We start from the raw sequence: 23742 nt of genomic DNA on the forward strand, positions 1-23742 counted from the left end.
GATCCTCGATTTCTATGATGACAGATCTACAACCAGATAGTCACCAAGCTGGAGGAAAACGGACTGGGACTAGATATCTGCATATTCCACTGACAATGCTAGTCTGAATTACGGGAGAAACAACTCTGTCTTCCAGAAACTGAAAGAGAACAACAATTGCATTTTGAAGGCAAACCGTGTAGCCCACATTGTTCACAACAGTGCAAAACATGCAGGAGATCGACATCGAACATGTCGTCAACAAGACCTTTAGCAACTTGTCCTCATCTGCCAAATGCATTGAGGAACTTAAGTCAATTCACACCTTTGTGGAGATAGAGTACTAGCCCCTTCTTAGACATGTGCCCACAAGATGGCTGAGCTTGTGGCCTGCAGTGAAGAGGCTTCACGACAGCTGGGCTCCTGTCAAGACCTACTTTCTCTCATTGGTAGAGGACTAGTGCCCAAAGTCACTATGGCGGCTGTTCAAGGATGACCAGGATGGTGAGGGCAACTCCCTTGATCTACAAGTAATTAATTTTAATTGCACTTTTTTTGTCATCTAAATATTATTTCATGAAACAGGAATTAAAGAAATCATGATAATGCAAACAGTGCCAGAACACAGGATCATTGACCCTCCTTTTAGGTTTACCTATCCTTCCTCAGCAATGCACTGAAGATTTTCCACAACACTGTGCTGGTGCTGGAGCGAGAAGATGGGACTGTCTGTGAGCTCTACGGTATGATGTTCAGCCTAAAAACCAAGCTACAGCAACGACAGAGTGATGGTTTCTTTGGGGTAAGGTTGTGGCGATAGATGATAGTATCGTGTATCGACGATAGTCAAAGATATCGACGATAGCAGATGTCTCTGTTGATAGTCAAAACGATATTAGGCTAATTCTCCGATTAATGTATTAAATAATAATAATAACTATTATTATAATTTAATTTTTTATCAGGGGCCTTTTATGATTTGACTATCAAACTGCCCAACTATTTCTCTTCAGCACCGCATTTCACACAAACACACACACCTGTTTTTATACAGTCTATGACACACACACACAGCGTGCGCAAAAGAGGATTAGAGCCTGTAGTTGCTGAAGAAGTTGTAATGATTTGACTCGGATAACTCGTTAAATCCATGAAATGAAAGAGATAGAAAACGAGGAGTTGGTGTCCCACATATTTATTGGCTGGTACACGGCAACGCGCTCTTCTCATACATCTAGGCGTTACAAATAAGACAAAATAATAAAGGCGGCAGAGCGAACTTATCTAATATGGATTCTCACGTAGTCCTTCTCTTAAAGACCGAGTACTTAACTTATAATACTCACTATATGGCGATTACGTAGAAGAACCATGTGAGTACCACTATGGATGAAGTTCGCTCTGCTGCCTTGTTATTATTTTCATGCACTCCACACTATAATGCAATGCATGCAAAATACATAGTTTTGGCCGTCTGGAAAACCAAGAAGTCTCTTATCTTTCTTCTTTATTTGATTCAGATGCTGGTGAAAAGGTTTGAGTCCTAAAGGTGTCCCCAGAAAACTGAACAGTTTTTTTTTCCTGCACCTGCCTTTACTAACATGCAAGTTCACCATCCATTCTCCCCCTTCTCGTTCCCTGAACCTCTGGAGTTGTGATTTAAGACTTTTTCTTTTTAATCTGGTTCTGTAAATTGTAATTAAAATTGTAATGAAAAAAGTGGAAGTGCATCTGTCAATTCGTTGAATGTTCAGAATATTATGAATCTTTATTTAGCAAAATAAATACACATTGATTGGCCTATTCATGAGAATACATCAGCAATTACACATGTTTAGGGGAAAGGTGCATTATTAATACACCATGTAAGGTGGTATGTGCTAGAAATGGGTGAACCACTATCAGTGAGTCTGCCAATGGAGTGGGGGCACCGCCACACCAGGCACTGTCCCATATTTTCCCTCAAGAAACATACCCCTTGTCCCCCCTTGAGCTTATTAGCAGCTGGTAACCCTACCCTCCTGCCCAACTAGCCAAATAAACTGAGTACAAAGTCTCTCTTGAATAGTGTTTGCAGTAAACACTAGAGCTCAGACAGTCGAACACTGGCTGCTTGCAGATGAGGTTTCTCTTCTTTAGGATGAAGGGGAGGAGATCAGCTAATCAACGGTATAAATGCTCTTGCTCTTTATTTTGGTTGTTTTCACGTCTATTGCCTCCTTGTCACCTTCGCTGTGGATTTTCTTGGACCTTGTTGCTGCCCTCTACTGGAACAAAGTGGACATTGAAACAGAAAGATGTCAAAGCTGAAGTATTTTTATATATCTGAAATCTTTTTTTATATAACATTCATAAGGTATACTATTAAGAAAAATCTGCATGAAACAAATCAAAGTGTTGAGAAGGAAGTTTACAAAAAGATTTTTTTTTTTTTCATTTTACAAAAGAGTGTAACAGAAACCCACTGTTGATTATGATTAAAAGTGATAATAAAAATGAATGTGGTTCACAATCTGGTGGTTTGCTGCTTCTTAGGGACTCTGATGGGCAGATTTCCCTTAAAGATTTTTACACCTGTTACCTCATTATTTCCCACTGGTTATTTCACCTGTTTGCTGATTCCAGAGAGAGTTGACTGGCATCACCAGATCTCAAATCGGGAGTCTGAGCAGAAGAGCTCTCTGGATTCAATTCTGTTGCTGAAGAGCCTACAGAGATACAAACACATTGATATTAGCTACACTATACCTGCTGCCTGTGTCCTCATCTGTAAGTCATTTTGCATGAAAGCATCTGATAAATGAATGCATGTAAATGAAACACACACTTAACATCATTAATGATTTCCACTTCGTTGCAAACAACAACAAACTATCTGTTAAAATTTGACCACCTGACATTTGTTTTTACGACTTCAAAACTTTATCTAAAAGCTTTGGTTAAATTGTTGACAAATATAAATAGTTCCTATAAAATTCATTTAAAGTGGATGACTGTTGTGATACGATAAATGAATGAGAGAATGAAAAGTGGCAACAGCATGCTCTTTAATTTATGAAAAAACAAAAACAAGCCTTTAACCAATGTGTTGCATACATTTTAATAAGCTTAAATCACTTTGGGCTACCTTGTGACACACCTTACTGTCTTTATGTTACTGTTGTGAGTGACGATCCTGTAGATTCTCTCAGCCCCAGCGTCAGTGATGCTATTGCCACTGAAACTGAGATCAAACAAACAAATCAGAAATCTAACAACTATTACATTACACCGGAGAAATGTACACTTTGAGTGTCTCAGTCACTCACTCAATGATTTGAGCTTTGTGGAGGTTTGGGAGCAGCAGATCCAGACTGTGATCGGTGAGACGGCACTGACTCAGATCCAGTTCTGTCAGTCCTTCAGAATATTCCAGAATCAGCTCCAGACCTCTACAGACCTGTGGATCCAGCTGAGTCTGACTGAGATCCAGATCTTCACCCAGAGCTTGAGAGAGAGACGGGGCTTCCTCAGGCCTCACATGAGCCAGAAACTGAAGCAGCAGAGGTTTATCACAGCTGACAGACAGAGAGCAAGAGATAGATGCATTATATGTACTGAATGCTTTCATACTGGATCAGTGTGTGAATGTGATTTGTTGGTGTTTCTCACCAGAGCTGAACAGAGTGTAACACTGGGAACAGCTGATCCATTCCAGCTGTATGTATCTCACAGTCCTGCAGAATCAGCCGTGTCTTTGTGTCTGAATGAGCTCTCTGAATGACTCTGGACATCACATGGCAGTCGTCAGCGGTCAGATGTAAAGGCTCTAAGTCTGTGTTTGTTGTCAGATCCAGAGCAGAGCGGCAGGAAAAGTCCAGCTTGTGCTGAAGGACAGAGAGCAGAACAGCTGCTGTTTCCTGCTGGACATCAGACACACTGCAGCAGTGAAGCATCTTCAGCAACAGCAGCCTGTCAACACTGAACACAGACAAACACTGGATCAGGACAGATTCTGTAACATCAGTAAGAGCCTTAAAACAGCTTTAGAAAATGTAAACCATTTAGTATGAATGGGAATCTTAAGGAATTATTTCTATTCTGAATGCTTTTAATGATTCTGGGGTGATAATGGTTGGTTCCCTTCAATTTCAGTCCTTTTGAGATGGAATTGTTTGAAAACATTTATATTGCTTTCATTGTTTGCCTGTGATTATGATTACTTAACTGAAGAGCTGTTTTTGAAATGACTGATTTTCTTTTTTAAATCACTGTGCTTTCAGAGCTCCCATAAATGCAAACCAATAACTGACCTTAAGTGCTATAACATATATGATAAATAAAAATAAAACCAATAGAATAGAAAAAGAATAGACCAAGCTAGTGTTAGGGGCATTTTTTGCTTTTGTTAATTGTATAATAAATATGAAGAAAACAGATAGAATACAAAAAGATTAGAAAATCTAGTGTTAGTTTTTTTTTCTAGGGCGCATGTCAAGTTTTTTTTCAGAATAGAATTAGAATAGAGAGTTCTAAAGTTAGAGTGTCAAATAAAGATGGAAGAGATGTGTTAATACATGAAATAACAATACTTCTAACAAAACAATATACCTTTAAGTAGTTAAAACGTAATTCAATGCAAATTCAAGGCTTGTAGTAGACATCACACAGAAAGCTACTGAACGTAACACACAGTTAGATCTGAGACAGAAACAGAAGAAGAGATAGGGAGGAAACAGTGAGACCTGAGGTGGGAGAGGTGTGTGAAGAGAGGCAGAATGCTCTGCAGCTCTTCCTCTGGTACGGAGGTCCACTGTAGACTGAGTGAAGCTGCAGTGCAGTGCTGCAGTGTGAAGCGCAGAGACGCACAGTGAACAGAGTCCAGATCTCTGCTCTGCAGGTTAATGTAGTTCTCCACTGAACTCAACAGACTGGACACAAACCCAGCAGAGCCAGACTCATAGACCTCTCTGATCACACACAGCATGAAGGCAGAGCTCATCCTGTACAGACACACATCACACTTAGCATTAAATCACTGTATATTTTCTATCATTTACTAGATACACATTTTGCCTGTTTACCTTTTAAACTGAATCCTGTTCAGGAATGGCAGAATTTCACTGATTCTGCATTGAATGTTGCTCTTTCTGAGGTTCAGAGTGATTTGTTGAATGCTGTGCTGCAGGAAATAATGAAGCTCTTCCCAGCTCAAGGAACAGGAAGTCAGATCCCCGTCCACTTTCTGCAGGAAGCATCGAGTCAGCTCTTCTTCTTGAGCTTCATAGACACATTCAACAAGCTTCTGGGCAGTCTCTTTGGACAGTCTACACACAGACAAACTTCATTATATTTATGAAATAATGAATATTAAGTCAAACACTTCTGAAATTTGTCCTACAGTTAGACCTGATAGTCAGCGACTGGTGACAAAGTGGGACAAACAGAGAAATTAGACAAGACTGCTATTCAAGTTCAAACACTGAAAAGTCTTGAGTCTCAGAAGAATGTTTAAGCTGCTCAGGACCCTGGACATATTCCTCTCTGACCACTGTTCATCATTAGATCAAGTGCTCAGTGATGGGAACCCTCATAGACCTCATTGCCTACACTACTCACCATCATTTAACCACTAAATAATAACTATAAAAACAACACAGACTGTAAATATAAGCAAATCTCCATTTAGGAACATTACACACTTTTGTAAACAGTTTAAATGGTCAGTTTATTTATAATCTGGTCTGCGCCTAATTGTATGTATCTGTCTGAATAGAAACCTCATTCCTCTAACAGGAATGGATTTAGGTTTTAGAGTAAATTTAACCCTGTCAGAAGAAAATCGAAGGAGTGGAGAACTGGAGGTTTTGCTGGATAAATATCCTTCCAGCTTGAGGGAGAAACCAAGAAACTTCAAACAGTAACGTCACCAACTCTGGATTCTCTGAACCGGACCACGTTACCTCAGCTGTGAGATGTGCTGCAGACACTGAAGGAAACTCATCAGGTCTCTCTCTTCCTCTGAACATCTTCTCAGCTCGACTGGTTTCTTCTCTGTCTGGAGTTTCAGCACTTCCAGTAGGATAGAGCTCTTTCTCTCTGAGAGATCTATGATCCAGACATCATCAGGTAACTGGAAAACTGACTGTAATGCTGGAAGAAAACTCCTGCCTGTTTGAGTCTCATAGTTCTTCACACGAGAGCACAGATCCAGCAGGAAATCACTCTGATAATGATGAACATGATGATAAATCTCTTCATCAAAAGGGAAGGTTTTGTAGCTGCACACAGATGACAGCAGAGAGGAGAATCTTGTTCCTGTATCTCTGTCAGTTTCTACTGCAGCAACACAGAGCTTCAGCAGGAATATGACTCCAGACATCCTTTCTTCTTCATCACTGAACCAGAACCTGATAATATACAATCAAGAACCAAACACTTCATTAATTTGAGACAACATTCATCACATTATGCCACAGACACAAATAAATATTTCAACAAGACACAGGGATCTGATTTGATAATGTTTTAGCTGAAATGCACTGAAATAAGATGTTATTTGTTCAAAGTCTGTGGATATGGAGGATGAAGTCTTAAGAACCGCTCACACCAAGGACAATAACTGTACAGTTACAAGAAAAAGTCTGTTTATTCAGGTTTTGAACTCTCATATAAGAGAACACATCCTGTTTATTGTATTACAATGACTTTTTATTACTACATCTAATGTTACTAGGTTAGACACATTGCATATTAAATAATATATATAAACCTCAAAGCATATTTAAATTGTGTATTTTGTGTTACTCCATAATGCTGTCCTAGTTGGGGGCATTTGTAGTGTGTAGGTTTAGGGCCAAACCATAACCTCAAGCCCAGGGGTCACTGGCCCCCAAAGTCTTGTCCTGCTCAGTGTGCTTTTGATCAGCAGGGAAGCAAATACGCTATCCCTTATTCTTCTAAGTGGAAATAAGCCTGTGTGTGAGACTTCTGGTTCATTACCTGCTATAGGGAAATAAGAGAATAATAACGTGCAGGAAACAGTAAAACTGTTTGCATATCAAACCAGTGTGTTCATAATTAAGATAATACATAAAGATAATGTGTTAATTTGCAATATCAAGCAGCAAAACAAGCTGTTGTGTACAGCTAAAAAAAAAAAAAGCTGGACGTGGATGAGATTACAAACCGCGTCCACTCTTTTGGGAAAAATAAGGTGGACATTTGACTGCACAGCTACCGGCTCACTGAAGCAAGAGATTTCTGAGAGGACCACCCATTCATTAATGTCGAAATAATGAATGTGTGAGTGTGCAGGCCAGGAATGGCTAATCAGGAGCACCAGGAGTATTATCCCGGTGGGCCGGTCTGTTTTTGGCCGGTCTGGTCATGTCTCTGGGCTGAAATATGTGGTCCCTAGGTTTCCTGCACTCACAGCAGCTCCACACAGAGCACAGCCTGCAGGTTAATGATAGGGTTGCTGACCGTTCTGTATAATATGGAATCATCCCATATTTAAGGCACCATAGAAGCGTCCCATATGAAACCTATAGAGTACAGTCTGCAGTTTGTCCCGTATTCGTAAGCATACGCCGTGACCACCAGACCACATGAATAACTAATTCTCAGTTGATAACGAACCATTCTTTTTGTACAAATCATGGTTTCATTTGTGAACATAGCCATTTGAGGAAGGCTTTAAGACCAAGTGAAATCCTCTGCTGGCTGTTCCTGCTTCACAGAGAGCGGGACTCATGCTAAGGGCAATTCCCTTTCACTAATATCCACGTTTTGCATTTGAGTGAATACAAACAACTTCTTGATCATGAGTCCCAACATCCAGCAAGGCAGGAAAACATTCAATCTACCTGAGGGAAGATTTCTATCATATTATAAGTTAATGTTGTTTTTTTTTTAAAAATATGTATTTTCATTCATTCATAGGCTGTAAGTGCCATTGTTTAAAGAATACTTTGTTGACTGAAGTTTCATACACTTTACGTTATGATTTCAAATTTCAGGCCATTGTATGTAATATTACAGTATTTTCACCAGGGCTTGAAAACGAAAAGAAAATTAAATTGGTTCACTCAGAGCAGAATCTATATTTTAACGTTTCTGTTCCTGCGTTCCTCTGAATTATTACAGTTGAAAAAAAATAACGGTTAATAACGTTATTTTTTTAAGACAATATTATGTGTCTATAATTTGCAATATTATGTGTCCTAACCCTATATGCAGGCTTTACAGTTCTTAGCTCGTTGGCTTTGTTGGAAGGAGGACACTGAAAGGGAGCTCGGCAGATCATAACACTTGATTTATTAAACATGAAGAGGTGAACATTAGGAATTAGCCACATCTGATTACACAGTGTGCGTCATCTCTCTCTCTCTCTCTACCTCTCTCTCTCATAACTGCACGCAGACTATTCTCTCCCGTGATTCTAATCACAGGTCTCTGTTCTCGCGATATTACCTTTATATCTTATTTAAAGTTATAGAACAAATTTTAACCTTAAACTTCAGTCCCTAAAATAATAGTAATGTAATAATAATAAAAGTACAGCATTTTATTTACTCAAAAAGAGAAAATAGAGATCTAACGTTAGTCAATAACCCACTGTGGTTAGTCATCTTTTCTAGATTTTGGCCAAATGTAGGCTCCTAAAAAAAAAAAAAAAAAAAAACTAAAGTTGCGGCACTGTATTTTATTAGCCCTATTACTTTACGAAATAATGAAGGCTAAAATGCCTGTAGTCTAAAGCAAAATGTTTACAAACATTATAAAAACAGCTATTCGTTTCTCTCGAAAACAAAACAAGTTTAGTGATCTGTTGAATTCATCTCACATATCCTCAGATAAACTCTAAGGGCGGTTCATTGTCATTGAGACTGACCTATGATGAGTTCACAGCTGAGCGAACATTTCACTCTTGGCTTCGTCACATTTGCATATGCCATACTCCTGGAATTCGTGATTGACAGCAAATTTCAAATATTAAATGGAACGATAAAATAACGTTATTAACCGGTTAATGGCCATTTCAAATTTTCGATTCTGTTCGGAACTATAAAATTTTATTTTGTTTCTGTCAAAATTTTGTTCGTTTCCGGTTTTCGTTTTCGTTCCTTGAACCGGTTCAGAGCCCTGATTTTCACCTCCTAAATTACTTGTCCACTCACATTTATATAATAGTGCAGTTTATTCAGGATAATTACTTTTTTTTTTAAATGACTATCATTTTTAGAATATTTGTACAAAAACAAAAGAGTTTATTTCTAGGAACTTTTTAACTGAAGGCACATTATGGTACAGCACTAATATTTTGATTGTCCCTTAGTCTGTGCCTTTTTTCCTATAAAATAAATAACAATTGTCCCTTATTTTCGATTTATGTGGTTACAAATTTAACTTAAAAATGAAAGCTCTAGAAAAATACAATGAATTACAAGTCTGAAGAGAACAATGCACTATTTCAGACTTGTAAACTGAGGTTTTAATTACATTATTTTCATATACCGGTAGTCAGTCATTAACTAAAGTGGGAAGTTCTGGCATGATACTCCAGGGCTGATAATGAGTCCCACTGAAATGGCCCTGAAAGCATGTTATAGGTTATATATTATTATGATCTTTTCAGTAAACTGAAGAGCTGTTTATATAGACTACTTTACCTCAGCTGTGAGATGTGCTGCAGACACTGAAGGAAACTCATCACGTCTCTCTCTTCCTCTGAACATCTTCTTAGCTCGACTGGTTTCTTCTCTGTCTGGAGCTTCAGCACTTCCAGTAGGACGGAGATCTTTCTCTCTGAGAGATCTATGATCCAGACATCAGGTGACTGGAAAACTGACTGTAATGCTGGAAGAAAACTCCTGCCTGTTTGAGTCTCATAGTTCTTCACATGAGAGAACAGATCCAGCAGGAAATCACTCTGATCATCGCTCTCTTCATCAAAAGGGAAGGTTTTGTAGCTGCACACAGATGACAGCAGAGAGGAGAATCTTGTTCCTGTTTCTCTGTCAGTTTCTACTGCAGCAACACAGAGCTTCAGCAGGAATATGACTCCAGACATCCTTGCTTCTTTATTACTGAACCAGAACCTGATAATATACAATCAAGAACCAAACACTTCATTAATTTGAGACAACATTCATCACATTATGCCACAGACACAAATAAATATTTCAACAAGACACAGGGATCTGATTTGATAATGTTTTAGCTGAAAAGCACTGTAATAAGATGTTATTTGTTCAAAGTCTGTGGATATGGAGGATGAAGTCTTAAGAAACGCTCACACCAAGGACAATAACTGTACAGTTACAAGAAAAAGTCTGTTTATTCAGGTTTTGAACTCTCATATAAGAGAACACATCCTGTTTATTGTGTTACAATGACTTTTTATTACTACATCTAATGTTACTAGGTTAGACACATTGCATATTAAATAATATATATAAACCTCAAAGCATATTTAAATTGTGTATTTTGTGTTACTCCATAATGCTGTCCTAGTTGGGGGCATTTGTAGTGTGTAGGTTTAGGGCCAAACCATAACCTCAAGCCCAGGGGTCACTGGCCCCCAAAGTCTTGTCCTGCTCAGTGTACTTTTGATCAGCAGGGAAGCAAATACGCTATCCCTTATTCTTCTAAGTGGAAATAAGCCTGTGTGTGAGACTTCTGGTTCATTACCTGCTATAGGGAAATAAGAGAATAATAACGTGCAGGAAACAGTAAAACTGTTTGCATATCAAACCAGTGTGTTCATAATTAAGATAATACATTAAGATAATGTGTTAATTTGCAATATCAAGCAGCAAAACAAGCTGTTGTGTACAGCTAAAAAAAAAAAAAGCTGGACGTGGATGAGATTACAAACCGCGTCCACTCTTTTGGGAAAAATAAGGTGGACATTTGACTGCACAGCTACCGGCTCACTGAAGCAAGAGATTTCTGAGAGGACCACCCATTCATTAATGTCGAAATAATGAATGTGTGAGTGTGCAGGCCAGGAATGGCTAATCAGGAGCACCAGGAGTATATTCCCGGTGGGCCGGTCTGTTTTTGGCCGGTCTGGTCATGTCTCTGGGCTGAAATATGTGGTCCCTAGGTTTCCTGCACTCACAGCAGCTCCACACAGAGCACAGCCTGCAGGTTAATGATAGGGTTGCTGACCGTTCTGTATAATATGGAATCATCCCATATTTAAGGCACCATAGAAGCGTCCCATATGAAACCTATAGAGTACAGTCTGCAGTTTGTCCCGTATTCGTAGGCATACGCCGTGACCACCAGACCACATGAATAACTAATTCTCAGTTGATAACGAACCATTCTTTTTGTACAAATCATGGTTTCATTTGTGAACATAGCCATTTGAGGAAGGCTTTAAGACCAAGTGAAATCCTCTGCTGGCTGTTCCTGCTTCACAGAGAGCGGGACTCATGCTAAGGGCAATTCCCTTTCACTAATATCCACGTTTTGCATTTGAGTGAATACAAACAACTTCTTGATCATGAGTCCCAACATCCAGCAAGGCAGGAAAACATTCAATCTACCTGAGGGAAGATTTCTATCATATTATAAGTTAATGTTGTTTTTTTTTTAAAAATATGTATTTTCATTCATTCATAGGCTGTAAGTGCCATTGTTTAAAGAATACTTTGTTGACTGAAGTTTCATACACTTTACGTTATGATTTCAAATTTCAGGCCATTGTATGTAATATTACAGTATTTTCACCAGGGCTTGAAAACGAAAAGAAAATTAAATTGGTTCACTCAGAGCAGAATCTATATTTTAACGTTTCTGTTCCTGCGTTCCTCTGAATTATTACAGTTGAAAAAAAATAACGGTTAATAACGTTATTTTTTTAAGACAATATTATGTGTCTATAATTTGCAATATTATGTGTCCTAACCCTATATGCAGGCTTTACAGTTCTTAGCTCGTTGGCTTTGTTGGAAGGAGGACACTGAAAGGGAGCTCGGCAGATCATAACACTTGATTTATTAAACATGAAGAGGTGAACATTAGGAATTAGCCACATCTGATTACACAGTGTGCGTCATCTCTCTCTCTCTCTCTACCTCTCTCTCTCATAACTGCACGCAGACTATTCTCTCCCGTGATTCTAATCACGGGTCTCTGTTCTCGCGATATTACCTTTATATCTTATTTAAAGTTATAGAACAAATTTTAACCTTAAACTTCAGTCCCTAAAATAATAGTAATGTAATAATAATAAAGTACAGCATTTTATTTACTCAAAAAGAGAAAATAGAGATCTAACGTTAGTCAATAACCCACTGTGGTTAGTCATCTTTTCTAGATTTTGGCCAAATGTAGGCTCCTAAAAAAAAAAAAAAAAAAAAACTAAAGTTGCGGCACTGTATTTTATTAGCCCTATTACTTTACGAAATAATGAAGGCTAAAATGCCTGTAGTCTAAAGCAAAATGTTTACAAACATTATAAAAACAGCTATTCGTTTCTCTCGAAAACAAAACAAGTTTAGTGATCTGTTGAATTCATCTCACATATCCTCAGATAAACTCTAAGGGCGGTTCATTGTCATTGAGACTGACCTATGATGAGTTCACAGCTGAGCGAACATTTCACTCTTGGCTTCGTCACATTTGCATATGCCATACTCCTGGAATTCGTGATTGACAGCAAATTTCAAATATTAAATGGAACGATAAAATAACGTTATTAACCGGTTAATGGCCATTTCAAATTTTCGATTCTGTTCGGAACTATAAAATTTTATTTTGTTTCTGTCAAAATTTTGTTCGTTTCCGGTTTTCGTTTTCGTTCCTTGAACCGGTTCAGAGCCCTGATTTTCACCTCCTAAATTACTTGTCCACTCACATTTATATAATAGTGCAGTTTATTCAGGATAATTACTTTTTTTTTTAAATGACTATCATTTTTAGAATATTTGTACAAAAACAAAAGAGTTTATTTCTAGGAACTTTTTAACTGAAGGCACATTATGGTACAGCACTAATATTTTGATTGTCCCTTAGTCTGTGCCTTTTTTCCTATAAAATAAATAACAATTGTCCCTTATTTTCGATTTATGTGGTTACAAATTTAACTTAAAAATGAAAGCTCTAGAAAAATACAATGAATTACAAGTCTGAAGAGAACAATGCACTATTTCAGACTTGTAAACTGAGGTTTTAATTACATTATTTTCATATACCGGTAGTCAGTCATTAACTAAAGTGGGAAGTTCTGGCATGATACTCCAGGGCTGATAATGAGTCCCACTGAAATGGCCCTGAAAGCATGTTATAGGTTATATATTATTATGATCATTTCAGTAAACTGAAGAGCTGTTTATATAGACTACTTTACCTCAGCTGTGAGATGTGCTGCAGACACTGAAGGAAACTCATCACGTCTCTCTCTTCCTCTGAACATCTTCTTAGCTCGACTGGTTTCTTCTCTGTCTGGAGCTTCAGCACTTCCAGTAGGACGGAGATCTTTCTCTCTGAGAGATCTATGATCCAGACATCAGGTGACTGGAAAACTGACTGTAATGCTGGAAGAAAACTCCTGCCTGTTTGAGTCTCATAGTTCTTCACACGAGAGCACAGATCCAGCAGGAAATCACACTGATAATGATGAACATGATGATAAATCTCTTCATCAAAAGGGAAGGTTTTGTAGCTGCACACAGATGACAGCAGAGAGGAGAATCTTGTTCCTGTATCTCTGTCAGTTTCTACTGCAGCAACACAGAGCTTCAGCAGGAATATGACTCCAGACATCCTTGCTTCTTTATTACTGAACCAGAACCTGATAATATACAATCAAGAACCAAACACTTCATTAATTTGAGACAACATTCATCACATTATGCCACAGACACAAATAAATATTTCAACAAGACACAGGGATCTGATTTGATAATGTTTTAGCTGAAATGCACTGAAATAAGATGTTATTTGTTCAAAGTCTGTGGATATGGAGGATGAAGTCTTAAGAACCGCTCACACCAAGGACAATAACTGTACAGTTACAAGAAAAAGTCTGTTTATTCAGGTTTTGAACTCTCATATAAGAGAACACATCCTGTTTATTGTATTACAATGACTTTTTATTACTACATCTAATGTTACTAGGTTAGACACATTGCATATTAAATAATATATATAAACCTCAAAGCATATTTAAATTGTGTATTTTGTGTTACTCCATAATGCTGTCCTAGTTGGGGGCATTTGTAGTGTGTAGGTTTAGGGCCAAACCATAACCTCAAGCCCAGGGGTCACTGGCCCCCAAAGTCTTGTCCTGCTCAGTGTGCTTTTGATCAGCAGGGAAGCAAATACGCTATCCCTTATTCTTCTAAGTGGAAATAAGCCTGTGTGTGAGACTTCTGGTTCATTACCTGCTATAGGGAAATAAGAGAATAATAACGTGCAGGAAACAGTAAAACTGTTTGCATATCAAACCAGTGTGTTCATAATTAAGATAATACATTAAGATAATGTGTTAATTTGCAATATCAAGCAGCAAAACAAGCTGTTGTGTACAGCTAAAAAAAAAAAAAGCTGGACGTGGATGAGATTACAAACCGCGTCCACTCTTTTGGGAAAAATAAGGTGGACATTTGACTGCACAGCTACCGGCTCACTGAAGCAAGAGATTTCTGAGAGGACCACCCATTCATTAATGTCGAAATAATGAATGTGTGAGTGTGCAGGCCAGGAATGGCTAATCAGGAGCACCAGGAGTATTATCCCGGTGGGCCGGTCTGTTTTTGGCCGGTCTGGTCATGTCTCTGGGCTGAAATATGTGGTCCCTAGGTTTCCTGCACTCACAGCAGCTCCACACAGAGCACAGCCTGCAGGTTAATGATAGGGTTGCTGACCGTTCTGTATAATATGGAATCATCCCATATTTAAGGCATCATAGAAGCGTCCCATATGAAACCTATAGAGTACAGTCTGCAGTTTGTCCCGTATTCGTAGGCATACGCCGTGACCACCAGACCACATGAATAACTAATTCTCAGTTGATAACGAACCATTCTTTTTGTACAAATCATGGTTTCATTTGTGAACATAGCCATTTGAGGAAGGCTTTAAGACCAAGTGAAATCCTCTGCTGGCTGTTCCTGCTTCACAGAGAGCGGGACTCATGCTAAGGGCAATTCCCTTTCACTAATATCCACGTTTTGCATTTGAGTGAATACAAACAACTTCTTGATCATGAGTCCCAACATCCAGCAAGGCAGGAAAACATTCAATCTACCTGAGGGAAGATTTCTATCATATTATAAGTTAATGTTGTTTTTTTTTTAAAAATATGTATTTTCATTCATTCATAGGCTGTAAGTGCCATTGTTTAAAGAATACTTTGTTGACTGAAGTTTCATACACTTTACGTTATGATTTCAAATTTCAGGCCATTGTATGTAATATTACAGTATTTTCACCAGGGCTTGAAAACGAAAAGAAAATTAAATTGGTTCACTCAGAGCAGAATCTATATTTTAACGTTTCTGTTCCTGCGTTCCTCTGAATTATTACAGTTGAAAAAAAATAACGGTTAATAACGTTATTTTTTTAAGACAATATTATGTGTCTATAATTTGCAATATTATGTGTCCTAACCCTATATGCAGGCTTTACAGTTCTTAGCTCGTTGGCTTTGTTGGAAGGAGGACACTGAAAGGGAGCTCGGCAGATCATAACACTTGATTTATTAAACATGAAGAGGTGAACATTAGGAATTAGCCACATCTGATTACACAGTGTGCGTCATCTCTCTCTCTCTCTCTACCTCTCTCTCTCATAACTGCACGCAGACTATTCTCTCCCGTGATTCTAATCACAGGTCTCTGTTCTTGCGATATTACCTTTATATCTTATTTAAAGTTATAGAACAAATTTTAACCTTAAACTTCAGTCCCTAAAATAATAGTAATGTAATAATAATAAAGTACAGCATTTTATTTACTCAAAAAGAGAAAATAGAGATCTAACGTTAGTCAATAACCCACTGTGGTTAGTCATCTTTTCTAGATTTTGGCCAAATGTAGGCTCCTAAAAAAAAAAAAAAAAAAAAACTAAAGTTGCGGCACTGTATTTTATTAGCCCTATTACTTTACGAAATAATGAAGGCTAAAATGCCTGTAGTCTAAAGCAAAATGTTTACAAACATTATAAAAACAGCTATTCGTTTCTCTCGAAAACAAAACAAGTTTAGTGATCTGTTGAATTCATCTCACATATCCTCAGATAAACTCTAAGGGCGGTTCATTGTCATTGAGACTGACCTATGATGAGTTCACAGCTGAGCGAACATTTCACTCTTGGCTTCGTCACATTTGCATATGCCATACTCCTGGAATTCGTGATTGACAGCAAATTTCAAATATTAAATGGAACGATAAAATAACGTTATTAACCGGTTAATGGCCATTTCAAATTTTCGATTCTGTTCGGAACTATAAAATTTTATTTTGTTTCTGTCAAAATTTTGTTCGTTTCCGGTTTTCGTTTTCGTTCCTTGAACCGGTTCAGAGCCCTGATTTTCACCTCCTAAATTACTTGTCCACTCACATTTATATAATAGTGCAGTTTATTCAGGATAATTACTTTTTTTTTTAAATGACTATCATTTTTAGAATATTTGTACAAAAACAAAAGAGTTTATTTCTAGGAACTTTTTAACTGAAGGCACATTATGGTACAGCACTAATATTTTGATTGTCCCTTAGTCTGTGCCTTTTTTCCTATAAAATAAATAACAATTGTCCCTTATTTTCGATTTATGTGGTTACAAATTTAACTTAAAAATGAAAGCTCTAGAAAAATACAATGAATTACAAGTCTGAAGAGAACAATGCACTATTTCAGACTTGTAAACTGAGGTTTTAATTACATTATTTTCATATACCGGTAGTCAGTCATTAACTAAAGTGGGAAGTTCTGGCATGATACTCCAGGGCTGATAATGAGTCCCACTGAAATGGCCCTGAAAGCATGTTATAGGTTATATATTATTATGATCATTTCAGTAAACTGAAGAGCTGTTTATATAGACTACTTTACCTCAGCTGTGAGATGTGCTGCAGACACTGAAGGAAACTCATCACGTCTCTCTCTTCCTCTGAACATCTTCTTAGCTCGACTGGTTTCTTCTCTGTCTGGAGCTTCAGCACTTCCAGTAGGACGGAGATCTTTCTCTCTGAGAGATCTATGATCCAGACATCAGGTGACTGGAAAACTGACTGTAATGCTGGAAGAAAACTCCTGCCTGTTTGAGTCTCATAGTTCTTCACATGAGAGAACAGATCCAGCAGGAAATCACTCTGATCATCGCTCTCTTCATCAAAAGGGAAGGTTTTGTAGCTGCACACAGATGACAGCAGAGAGGAGAATCTTGTTCCTGTTTCTCTGTCAGTTTCTACTGCAGCAACACAGAGATTCAGCAGGAATCTGACTCCAGACATCCTTTCTTCTTTATTACTGAACCAGAACCTGATAATATACAATCAAGAACCAAACACTTCATTAATTTGAGACAACATTCATCACATTATGCCACAGACACAAATAAATATTTCAACAAGACACAGGGATCTGATTTGATAATGTTTTAGCTGAAATGCACTGAAATAAGATGTTATTTGTTCAAAGTCTGTGGATATGGAGGATGAAGTCTTAAGAAACGCTCACACCAAGGACAATAACTGTACAGTTACAAGAAAAAGTCTGTTTATTCAGGTTTTGAACTCTCATATAAGAGAACACATCCTGTTTATTGTATTACAATGACTTTTTATTACTACATCTAATGTTACTAGGTTAGACACATTGCATATTAAATAATATATATAAACCTCAAAGCATATTTAAATTGTGCATTATGTGTTACTCCATAATGCTGTTCTAGTTGGGGGCATTTGTAGTGTGTAGGTTTAGGGTCAAACCATAACCTCAAGCCCAGGGGTCACTGGCCCCCAAAGTCTTGTCCTGCTCAGTGTACTTTTGATCAGCAGGGAAGCAAATACGCTATCCCTTATTCTTCTAAGTGGAAATAAGCCTGTGTGTGAGACTTCTGGTTCATTACCTGCTATAGGGAAATAAGAGAATAATAACGTGCAGGAAACAGTAAAACTGTTTGCATATCAAACCAGTGTGTTCATAATTAAGATAATACATAAAGATAATGTGTTAATTTGCAATATCAAGCAGCAAAACAAGCTGTTGTGTACAGCTAAAAAAAAAAGCTGGACGTGGATGAGATTACAAACCGCGTCCACTCTTTTGGGAAAAATAAGGTGGACATTTGACTGCACAGCTACCGGCTCACTGAAGCAAGAGATTTCTGAGAGGACCACCCATTCATTAATGTCGAAATAATGAATGTGTGAGTGTGCAGGCCAGGAATGGCTAATCAGGAGCACCAGGAGTATATTCCCGGTGGGCCGGTCTGTTTTTGGCCGGTCTGGTCATGTCTCTGGGCTGAAATATGTGGTCCCTAGGTTTCCTGCACTCACAGCAGCTCCACACAGAGCACAGCCTGCAGGTTAATGATAGGGTTGCTGACCGTTCTGTATAATATGGAATCATCCCATATTTAAGGCACCATAGACCCGTCCCATATGAAACCTATAGAGTACAGTCTGCAGTTTGTCCCGTATTCGTAAGCATACGCCGTGACCACCAGACCATATGAATAACTAATTCTCAGTTGATAACGAACCATTCTTTTTGTACAAATCATGGTTTCATTTGTGAACATAGCCATTTGAGGAAGGCTTTAAGACCAAGTGAAATCCTCTGCTGGCTGTTCCTGCACTGAAAAAAATGATTCGTTCGCTGAACAACTATTACTTATAAAAGTAAATATATTAAACACAAAAAATTAAGTATTTATAACTTTTCAATGTCTACTTAACATATATAGTTCATGTAACACAAAAATATAAGTTACAAAGTGAACATAAATTTAACGAATGAAAATAAGTCATGACAACTACTAGTACAATTATGTTAAAATTAAGTAAATATAGCATAAAATTTTAAGTATTTGACTGTGAGCCATGTGATATGCTGTTTCCTGCCAAGGAGCCATTTTGTGAAGCACATGTGAAGACGGTGAGAAGAGGTAAGCTAACTTTTTTTGAAAACTAAGTATAATATTAGATTTATCTTGTTTATTGCGTTTGTGATCTAAAAAGGAACTGAATTTCTGAATCTGAATAATGCTTCTGAAATTAGAAACGTGTTATCAGTACTTATGAAAATAGAGTCTGTTCGTGTTAACCCATTCCAGAATAATAATAATAATAATAATAATTGTTCTCATATTCTCCATAAGTGGCAGTCTGGGCCTGGGCACAGGTTAATTTTGAGGTTTGGTTTAGAATTCATTGTAAAATATATGCTACATGTCAATATGTATGCATGATAATTGAATAATGGTGATCTCGATTCAGACACATGCAAACTTATTTCTAAATGACAACGATTCCTCTGTCTAGTAAACCTTCTAAATTATGATCACAACTGTAAATTTAAACCTGTGTTCCCTCTGCCGCTCATCCGAAGAGAGTGCCATTAATGGATAAGGTAGAATGTGCAGAGCGGTGGCTCCTCAGGATCAGGATTGAAAATCACTTTCTGTTTATCTAAAGAAAGTCATTAATCAGGAACAGTGTGAGGATGAGTAAATAATGAAAACATTGTGTGTGAATCAACTGACTGACTTGGCCGTTCTGCAATTAGCTTAAAAAAAAACTTCACTGTAGAAATTTCAGATCATTGTTGTGGTGTATAGATTTTTTATTTTCTCTTCCAAAATTAATTTTCCTTTCAACTTCATTTCCATCAGCAGTTTCAACGTCATTAGAGATGAGTTGGTCAAAGAATGCCTTGATTCACAAACTCTATGGAGTCACTGTAGTTGTGATTTTGTGTGTATGCAGCATAACAAGCCACATTTTGTTTTACTTTTTAGACCAGCCCAGAAGTTGTAATTCTATGCTTAACTGTCTGCCTCTCTGAGAATCTCATCAAGCACCATCAGGTGAGCATCTGAAATCGATCGAAAACCAAGTTACTCTCCAAAACTAAATAAACAACTTATATAAAGGCAGTTAATTAAATTCAACCAACATAGATAAAAATAAAATGAATGGCTGAAAAACACATTTAATTTTTAAATATATGCATGTCTATTTCAAAATCGTATATTTTTGTGTGTGTGTGTGTGTGTGTGTGTGTTATTTCATTGAAATTTATTTTTTTGCACTGAGAAACAATCAGAAACAATATCAAGTGGTGTTGTAAGTAAATACACATTTGCTTTGTTTTGTTTTTTAAAGATACTCATGGGAATAAGGAGAAACGGGAACTGCTCACACTTAAAATCATCATGAAAGGTGGCTCAACAGATGATCCATTACAGACTGGGATAGTGCTGGAAGGCATAGAAGTGATGATGAGATTGGCAGGTGTTGCAAAGGCTTGTGTTTTTCTGCTTGGCCTAATTTATGCAATTAATCTGAGTTACCCCAAAGAGCTCAATGTGCAATGTTTGTCTGCAACTGTTCGATTAAATTCTTGATTTATTCTTACGATATTTGTCGCGTGTTCCAAAAGTAAATGTTAGAAAAACTGTTGCAAAGGGTGAAAAAAAGTGTCATCGATTGTGAAGTTTGCAATCTCTGTGTTGCAAAAAAAAAAAAAAAACATAAAAGAAAGAAAATGCTTTTTTTCTAGTTTTATTATGAATTTTATACAAAAATAAATGTTTGAAAAATGTAAACCCTTTAAGAAGTGTTGCAAAGGGTGAAAAATCAAGAAAAAAACATGTTGGAAATGAAGCTCCATTTGTATATTTGTCACATTTTGTTGTACATTCATGATGTGTGGTTTTAGGCTTCACCTTCACCACAGCCTGTCAAAAAAATAAACTGAAATGCTTTATTTTGTGTAATTTGCTTGTTTAATTTATTAAAAATGCGATGACTAAGGAGACCAACAGCTGAGGATCTAAAATCAGTTAAAATGTTAAGTTGGTTCAACTAAATTTTTTAAATATAAATGAGCTTTAATGTTACATTAACACAACTTGAAATTACTTGGTAGATTATATAATGTTGAATATTTTAAGTAAAGAACGTTGAGTCAACTCAAATAATTAAGTTCATGTAACAAATATTATCTTGTATATAAGGGCAATTCCCTTTCACTAATATCCACGTTTTGCATTTGAGTGAACACAAACAACTTATTGATCATGAGTCCCAACATCCAGCAAGGCAGGAAAACATTCAATCTACCTGAGGGAAGATTTCTATCATATTATAAGTTAATGTTGTTAAATAAAGAGAAAGAGCAAATACATAAACTTGGAACTCATTAAGTTTCTTTTTTTTTTTTTTTTTAAAATATGTATTTTCATTCATTCATAGGCTGTAAGTGCCATTGTTTAAAGAATACTTTGTTGACTGAAGTTTCATACACTTTACGTTATGATTTCAAATTTCAGGCCATTGTATGTAATATTACAGTATTTTCACCAGGGCTTGAAAACGAAAAGAAAATTAAATTGGTTCACTCAGAGCAGAATCTATATTTTAACGTTTCTGTTCCTGCGTTCCTCTGAATTATTACAGTTGAAAAAAAATAACGGTTAATAACGTAATTTTTTAAAACAATATTATGTGTCTATAATTTGCCTAATAATAATGTAACGCGCGTCGTTTCTATATGCAGGCTTTACAGTTCTTAGCTCGTTGGCTTTGTTGGAAGGAGGACACTGAAAGGGAGCTCGGCAGATCATAACACTTGATTTATTAAACATGAAGAGGTGAACATTAGGAATTAGCCACATCTGATTACACAGTGTGCGTCATCTCTCTCTCTCTCTCTACCTCTCTCTCTCATAACTGCACGCAGACTATTCTCTCCCGTGATTCTAATCACAGGTCTCTGTTCTCGCGATATTACCTTTATATCTTATTTAAAGTTATAGAACAAATTTTAACCTTAAACTTCAGTCCCTAAAATAATAGTAATGTAATAATAATAAAAGTACAGCATTTTATTTACTCAAAAAGAGAAAATAGAGATCTAACGTTAGTCAATAACCCACTGTGGTTAGTCATCTTTTCTAGATTTTGGCCAAATGTAGGCTCCTAAAAAATAATAATAAAATAAATAAAGTTGCGGCATTTCATTTTATTAGCCCTATTACTTTACGAAATAATGAAGGCTAAAATGCCTGTAGTCTAAAGCAAAATGTTTACAAACATTATAAAAACAGCTATTCGTTTCTCTCGAAAACAAAACAAGTTTAGTGATCTGTTGAATTCATCTCACATATCCTCAGATAAACTCTAAGGGCGGTTCATTGTCATTGAGACTGACCTATGATGAGTTCACAGCTGAGCGAACATTTCACTCTTGGCTTCGTCACATTTGCATATGCCATACTCCTGGAATTCGTGATTGACAGCAAATTTCAAATATTAAATGGAACGATAAAATAACGTTATTAACCAATTAATGGCCATTTCAAATTTTCGATTCTGTTCGGAACTATAAAATTTTATTTTGTTTCTGTCAAAATTTTGTTCGTTTCCGGTTTTCGTTTTCGTTCCTTGAACCGGTTCAGAGTCCTGATTTTCACCTCCTAAATTACTTGTCCACTCACATTTATATAATAGTGCAATTTATTCAGGATAATTACTTTTTTTTTAAATGACTATCATTTTTAGAATATTTGTACAAAAACAAAAGAGTTTATTTCTAGGAACTTTTTAACTGAAGGCACATTATGGTACAGCACTAATATTTTGATTGTCCCTTAGTCTGTGCCTTTTTTCCTATAAAATAAATAACAATTGTCCCTTATTTTCCATTTATGTGGTTACAAATTTAACTTAAAAATGAAAGCTCTAGAAAAATACAATGAATTACAAGTCTGTAGAGAACAATGCACTATTTCAGACTTGTAAACTGAGGTTTTAATTACATTATTTTCATATACCGGTAGTCAGTCATTAACTAAAGTGGGCCGTTCTGGCATGATACCCCAGGGCTGATAATGAGTCCCACTGAAATGGCCCTGAAAGCATGTTATAGGTTATATATTATTATGATCATTTCAGTAAACTGAAGAGCTGTTTACATAGACTACTTTACCTCAGCTGTGAGATGTGCTGCAGACACTGAAGGAAACTCATCAGGTCTCTCTCTTCCTCTGAACATCTTCTCAGCTCGACTGGTTTCTTCTCTGTCTGGAGTTTCAGCACTTCCAGTAGGATAGAGCTCTTTCTCTCTGAGAGATCTATGATCCAGACATCATCAGGTAACTGGAAAACTGACTGTAATGCTGGAAGAAAACTCCTGCCTGTTTGAGTCTCATAGTTCTTCACACGAGAGAACAGATCCAGCAGGAAATCACTCTGATAATGATGAACATGATGATAAATCTCTTCATCAAAAGGGAAGGTTTTGTAGCTGCACACAGATGACAGCAGAGAGGAGAATCTTGTTCCTGTATCTCTGTCAGTTTCTACTGCAGCAACACAGAGCTTCAGCAGGAATATGACTCCAGACATCCTTGCTTCTTTATTACTGAACCAGAACCTGATAATATACAATCAAGAACCAAACACTTCATTAATTTGAGACAACATTCATCACATTATGCCACAGACACAAATAAATATTTCAACAAGACACAGGGATCTGATTTGATAATGTTTTAGCTGAAATGCACTGAAATAAGATGTTATTTGTTCA

At 37.0% G+C, this 23742-nt stretch overlaps 1 protein-coding gene across 20 annotated transcripts in view; it reads right to left on the minus strand.

Annotated features, from left to right (window-relative positions):
- Positions 1-1158: 1158 nt before the first annotated feature.
- Positions 1159-23742, minus strand: part of LOC127963125 (uncharacterized) — a 299165-nt gene continuing 276581 nt past the window's right edge. For all 20 annotated transcript variants that reach the window (XM_052562855.1, XM_052562853.1, XM_052562836.1 and 17 more), the window contains 12 exons: positions 23140-23586; positions 17032-17460; positions 13325-13768; positions 9633-10061; positions 5922-6368; positions 5043-5285; positions 4704-4961; positions 3631-3939; positions 3288-3536; positions 3119-3202; positions 2588-2687; positions 1159-2243 (listed from right to left, as the gene is read on the minus strand). In XM_052562855.1, coding sequence (XP_052418815.1) covers positions 2621-2687; positions 3119-3202; positions 3288-3536; positions 3631-3939; positions 4704-4961; positions 5043-5285; positions 5922-6368; positions 9633-10061; positions 13325-13768; positions 17032-17460; positions 23140-23586 — 3406 coding nt within the window. In that variant the 3' untranslated portion in view covers positions 1159-2243; positions 2588-2620. The remainder of the gene's footprint in view (positions 2244-2587; positions 2688-3118; positions 3203-3287; positions 3537-3630; positions 3940-4703; positions 4962-5042; positions 5286-5921; positions 6369-9632; positions 10062-13324; positions 13769-17031; positions 17461-23139; positions 23587-23742) is intronic.

This window comes from Carassius gibelio, chromosome B8 (assembly GCF_023724105.1).
Source record: "Carassius gibelio isolate Cgi1373 ecotype wild population from Czech Republic chromosome B8, carGib1.2-hapl.c, whole genome shotgun sequence".
Taxonomy (NCBI): domain Eukaryota; kingdom Metazoa; phylum Chordata; class Actinopteri; order Cypriniformes; family Cyprinidae; genus Carassius; species Carassius gibelio.